A 5,497-nucleotide genomic window follows, 5' to 3' on the forward strand; every position below is an offset into this window, starting at 1 on the left:
TCAGTTTCGCAGCGGCGAAACTGAGGCTCCGTGGTAAACTGTGGTAACACGAAGAGCCGAAAGAGCCGGCTCTTCTTAGTGAGCCGAGCCAAGAGCCGAGCCAAATGATCCGGCNGACACAGGGGACCTGTAGGGTGAAGTGGAGGTCCAAAAACAACCAAACCTACTGTCCTTCAGAGTACTGGAAGGCAAGCCGATTGTCTATTTTAATTAGTTTTGGGATTTCCTTATGGCCAATTAGAAAGTTATTATGTCGCACATGGAAAACTAGTATGTAAGGGAAATAAAGGGGCAGTTTCTACAGCTAGCCGAGGAGAATATGGTGTCAATTTAGACGAACAAATGACGTCAAATTGTGTCAACAATTGTTTATGTATAAATAAATAATGCATTTAAAATATTGTCACCAGTATAATCAAGCAGTGTTGTTTCGCTGACAATAAACAGCCTCATTTTAGCATCAGTCATATGTTGAGCATATGAGCAAACATTTCTATACATTATTCACAATATTTACACCAAAAATGTATACCTTCTGTTTTTCAGGCAAGGTAGCACCTGTCAAGTTTTATGTCAAATTCCTTAAATTTTTCAAAGAATCCAACTTTAGTCGTCCAAGTGTTCAAATGTGTTCGTCCACCTCAAGATCTAGAAAAGTTGATTTTGCCGGCCGGGTCCTCCTCTACGACTTTGCTTCCAAAAGTGGCTTGATGTCTTTAATGCCATGCTCAGCTGCCACGGTGATGATGTGGTCCAGAGCATTCATCTGGCCCAACATCTTCACAACCTCTTTGATCAGGTCCCTGTTGGCAGAAGAACTTATATTACAAGCAGTACGGACAAAACTCATTATTCACCAAAACTCCCCTGGCAGTGCATTCTTCCATTGTATGCCTTTCAAAAGAACCTTCCATGACATGCCAGCAGATGGAGCAATTACTGAATTCAAATTTAGACAGATGAACTGTATATACAGAGCCTCTTACTTGGCAGAGCGCCGTTCCAAATCAGACCCGCCCAAACTGCCGCGGTGAAACGAGCTGGCCAGGTGGGTGAGGTAGCGACAAAACGGCTCCAACTGAGGCAACGTCTTCTGGCCCTTCAGTCCAGAGAACCACTGCACAGGCAAACACTCCACCACCTGAAACACAACAAAGGACGAGGAGGATGTAAACACCGGCTCTGCATCACCTGGGGGGTATACTACGAAGCAGGATTTTCGGTTAGCCGGCTAACTTCAGGGAACTCTCGGGGTTTCCGGTCCTACGAAGCTAGTTCTCTTTTTAGCAGGCTAGATCTCCATGGTAACTTATGCTGTGCGGCTAACCTGCCCGGGAGCAGGTTAGGTTGCAGGCTAAGAGCTCAACTCAGTGAAAGCACTGCCTGCTGACCAATCAGAGCTCAGTGTGCGGAGTTTAAAGCAATCAAGTCACATTACAGGAGAAAGGAAATACAGAAAAGCTGCCGTTGCAGGAAAGACGGCCGGCAAGAATCACCGACTGTGTGAACGTGAACATCAATAGATCACCTCCCATCTTCAGAGCAATCTGACTATTATAACATTAGCGTTAAGAAAGCTTACTAAAATACCCGCCACAACATAAGTAACCGGATCAAAGTAACATTAAGTACAGTCCGCAGCATATCACATCATAATGTATCATATATTTCCTTATCTGAGTCAGCTGAGCCGTACCTGGCCGTGCAACACACGTGTCACATACTGTATGCAGAAGTATTATTTTAAGCAACACATTTTGAGAATGAGAACAGATATTAATTAATAAGAAATTACTTTAAAGTTACTCGGGGTGTCAAATTGTAATGGTAATAAGCTTTTGATCTGGATGAATCAAAAGTAGGATCAGAAGTTCTTTTACAGGGAGCCTGCAGTTGCACTTTTTTTTGGAGAAGCCAAATAACAGAAGATGATGGAAAACCAACAAAACAGGAAAATCTCAGCTTCCCAGAAGTGACGGTGTGGCAATAAAAACTAACTTGGAGTTCTAAAAAAAACTAAAACCAGTGCAGGATCTGGAGGCTTTTTGTAAAAAACCGTAATGCCATCTAGTGGCTGTTACTCTGTCTGTCAGGGTCACAGACAAAATGTATGGGACTTCCATGGTAAAATATAAATCCCTTCAAAACAAGTCAGTTAATCTAAAAACCCATTTTGACTTATTGAGTTCTCCTGTGATTACGGCTGCGGTCTCACTCCTACCTTCTGGCACTTGGGAACATTGTCCTCCCCTGTGTCTGTGGTCTGCAGAGCGGAGAGGATGTATCGGTTCAGAGTGCTGTCCAATGCCAGGTCCCTCAGACAGGAGCCTGACAGGATGCCTTCCCACTGCAGGATGTTGCCCAGCAGCTAGGACAGAAACACACCAGCAGATAAACATAATATCCACAATGTAAAGGTTTATTATTAGTGGTTAGTGGACAAAATATATCAAGCATGGATGGCTAGCATTTGTATCTGTAATGTGTATTATCTCCTTTCTACATGTGTCAGGAGATTAATCATTCATACTTTATTGAAGATGACTATTTAAATAAATAATTGCATACATCTAAAAACAACATACCTTCACACAGGACCAGAACTGCCTCTGGTAGAATAAGTAAGGGCCGCCATTCTTGTTCTCCAAGACACTGAAAAAAAAGCAAAACCACTTTCAGTATCCCATCACACAGTTTGAAGAAGTACACACAGAAACCATTCTATTGTTTGTAATTAAGTAGTGTACTTTTTGGGGTAGAGTGGAAGGAAGACATCTTCATCCAGAGTCCGCCTGATCCTGAAGACAATCATTCTTAGAAGCTCCTGATAGAGCGGGGAGAAAAAATTAAGATCAAGACGACAATACTTATACCACAAGAAGCAAAGCCATCTCTTATTTTGACGATCAAATTATTACTTTTTCTATGTAATAAAAGTTCACAATACCTGTGTGTATCGGTTTTCTCCATGCAGCACAGTGGGGTAACTTTTCATTAGTCTCCGAATGAAGCCCACCAGCCTGGCTGTCTGACTGTTGGACAGCGGGTCCCATACTTGCTCTGCCAACACTGACACACACACACACACACACACACACACACACACATGAATACACATGACATACTTTGTTCTAGCCTGCCTTTTCATGCCGAGCAAACCTTAGTATTCTGGGAGCAGCTGTGTGGGTTACTCTACCTGTCAGTTTGGAGAGGATGACCTTCTCCACGATAGAAGGCAGCAGGCAGATGTCCCCGTCTCCTCTCTGCAGCACGCTGTTCTCCTCGAAGCCGTAGAACAGCAGCGACTCAAACCACAGCATGTACTCAAAATTTGCACACTGAGCCTGGGCAGAGAAAAAAAAATGAAAAAAAAAATGGACAAGTTGATTTCAGAGTTACGGCCGTTTCAAAAAGAGAAAACGTTGAAGTAAACGAACGGACGGGCCTTACCTCGAGAGGGTTCCACGTCATGAGCTGCAGGCGGATTAAAGGGTTGAAGAGTTTGGGCAGGCAGAGTCCGATGTAAGCGTCTCTGTAGCAGTCGGCATATTCTCTCCTCCACACTTCAAAATGGGACTTGATGCAGTCGAGTGAATGGAAGTCCTCCACGACATCCTCAAATGCTTTCTTACATTCCCTGATGATCCGATCTGGGTGAGAAAAGACTTCGGTTATTTTTTGAATTCCGATGTGCGTTATGTCGGTGTTTGATCCCATTTGATCAACACGTTCTCCTCGTTATATATATATGTACCTCTCTCCATGTTGACGCTGGTCATGTCAGTGGATGTCTCCTCGTCATCAGATGATAAGCCTTCTTTATGCTCGGCCCTTTTTCCATTCTGCTCTCTAGCTTGTCGCCGCCGAGTTCTACTCCCACGGGCACAAAGGCAGATCATTAAAACCAAGGGCAGACTTGATGAGACAGAGTAACCACTGTGTTGGCCCTGAGATGACTTCCCCCATAGTCAGCATTTATGATGGCTTGCATTGTCAAATCAAAACTACAATTAGGGCTCTCATTATGCATGTGAAAACACAACGAGATAATCTCAACTTTTAGCATCAGGATGAGGTCAGCAAAAAAACACAGCCAAGTGACAATCCACCCTGTTATCTAGACCCTCCAGAAAAACGCGGGCTAAAATCCTTGATTATGCGATTAAACATGCGGGGTTTTTAAGTGATTTTATGCGGTGAAATTGCGGGAAGTTGCGAAATATGCGGAAAGTTGCGAAATATGCTAAATATGCGGGAAAAAAGAATAACCATTTTTTAAAATATTGGGCTGTCTTATTTATTCTCTCTCACACACAACCTGCCAGTAACGTTAAACCCCTTTACTATTCAATTAAACACATTCAATGTTTATTTATTGTAAAAGCAATTGGGCTATTTTAATCTCACACACACACACACACCCCCCCCCCCCACACACACACACACACACACACACACACACACACAACACCCCCCCCCCCACACACACACACACACACACACACACTTCTCCGCCTCATTCTGTTTTCATTTACTCGTTCGTTATCTGACCAGCTTCAATCTTGTAGGCTACTCACTTCGTTTCTTGTAGCCACAGTCGCCCTGAAATATGGTGCGAGTAAACCCTTGTGAGACAGATGTTAACATACACAATGCTAAATATCTACTACTATGATACCTAAAGGTACTATATGTAACTTTCCGAAATCTTTTCTATGACATTGATAGCCATCGTTGACGTTAGCCGTCATATTAGCTAGTAAAGTAACTAGTAACTACGTAATTTGGCAAGCTAGCCAACCGACAATTCCACGTTGAGGATATTTTGCTAGCAATAAAGTTAGCGAGCCAAGGTTAGACAGCTAGCTATAATTTAGCTACGCGTTACACGAGCTGTTACAGTAATTTGCCATCCACCCAACTATCCACTTGGATCGATTTTTGCTATCGACAAAATAAACAAGTACGCTTAGATTAAATGCTTAACTGTAACATAACAACCCTGCAAACATCCAACCCAGTCTCATGGCATTTCGTGTTCACCAACACGATTTTTAATCTATTGATTCGTGTTCACCAACACGATTTTCTCCTTTTTTTCGTGTTGCACAGCACGATTTTAAAAGCAATGTATTTCTACTGGTAATGTGTTTCGTGACTGCAGCATGTCTTTTTCTCCGGTCGGGTCGTGGAAGACCGGAAGCTGTGTGGTTCATAAAAACATGTTCTTACTCAATATCAAGCCACAATTATTGCTTTTATTTTAAATCGTATAATTACGGACTTTTGTTGCCGTCTGTGAGGAAAATAAATGGGGCTGAGAGCCTCAGGATACTGAAATCTGTATATTTGTAAAACTTTTTTTCCTTCGGACTGCCTGCCGTTTTTTCGTCTTCTAATCCTTAATTTGCGTTATCTTATTTAGCTTTCCGTCTCCTATTACACACAATAACTAGCGTCATTTAATTGGTTTTATCTCTACAATTAACTTTTATTT

At 42.5% G+C, this 5,497-nt stretch overlaps 1 protein-coding gene across 1 annotated transcript; it reads right to left on the bottom strand.

Moving 5' to 3' along the window:
• Positions 1-230: 230 nt before the first annotated feature.
• LOC104950332 (PAX3- and PAX7-binding protein 1-like) lies at positions 231-3,899 on the bottom strand. The gene is made up of 9 exons (XM_010776836.1): positions 3,755-3,899; positions 3,451-3,650; positions 3,197-3,344; positions 2,948-3,069; positions 2,748-2,824; positions 2,586-2,652; positions 2,222-2,368; positions 987-1,141; positions 231-803 (listed from the first exon to the last, which is right to left on the bottom strand). The coding sequence occupies exons 1-9, from the start codon at positions 3,897-3,899 to the stop codon at positions 683-685; spliced, it is 1,182 nt and encodes a 393-aa protein (XP_010775138.1). The 3' UTR covers positions 231-682.
• Positions 3,900-5,497: the final 1,598 nt, after the last annotated feature.

Source organism: Notothenia coriiceps, unplaced genomic scaffold (genome assembly GCF_000735185.1).
Source record: "Notothenia coriiceps isolate Sejong01 unplaced genomic scaffold, NC01 NC01_scaffold00000339, whole genome shotgun sequence".
In the NCBI taxonomy this organism is placed as follows: domain Eukaryota; kingdom Metazoa; phylum Chordata; class Actinopteri; order Perciformes; family Nototheniidae; genus Notothenia; species Notothenia coriiceps.

What these genes read in the sequence shown, in the direction of transcription:
- LOC104950332 (XM_010776836.1), bottom strand. Translation starts at nt 3,899, where the DNA reads ATGATCTGCCTTTGTGCCCGTGGGAGTAGAACTCGGCGGCGACAAGCT. An exon ending in CAGCGTCAACATGGAGAGAG is followed by an intron (nt 3,651 to 3,754) that starts GTACATATATAT and finishes TTTCTCACCCAG; the next exon opens with ATCGGATCATCAGGGAATGT. An exon ending in AGTTCTGGTCCTGTGTGAAG is followed by an intron (nt 2,369 to 2,585) that starts GTATGTTGTTTT and finishes TTTCTGTCCTAG; the next exon opens with CTGCTGGGCAACATCCTGCA.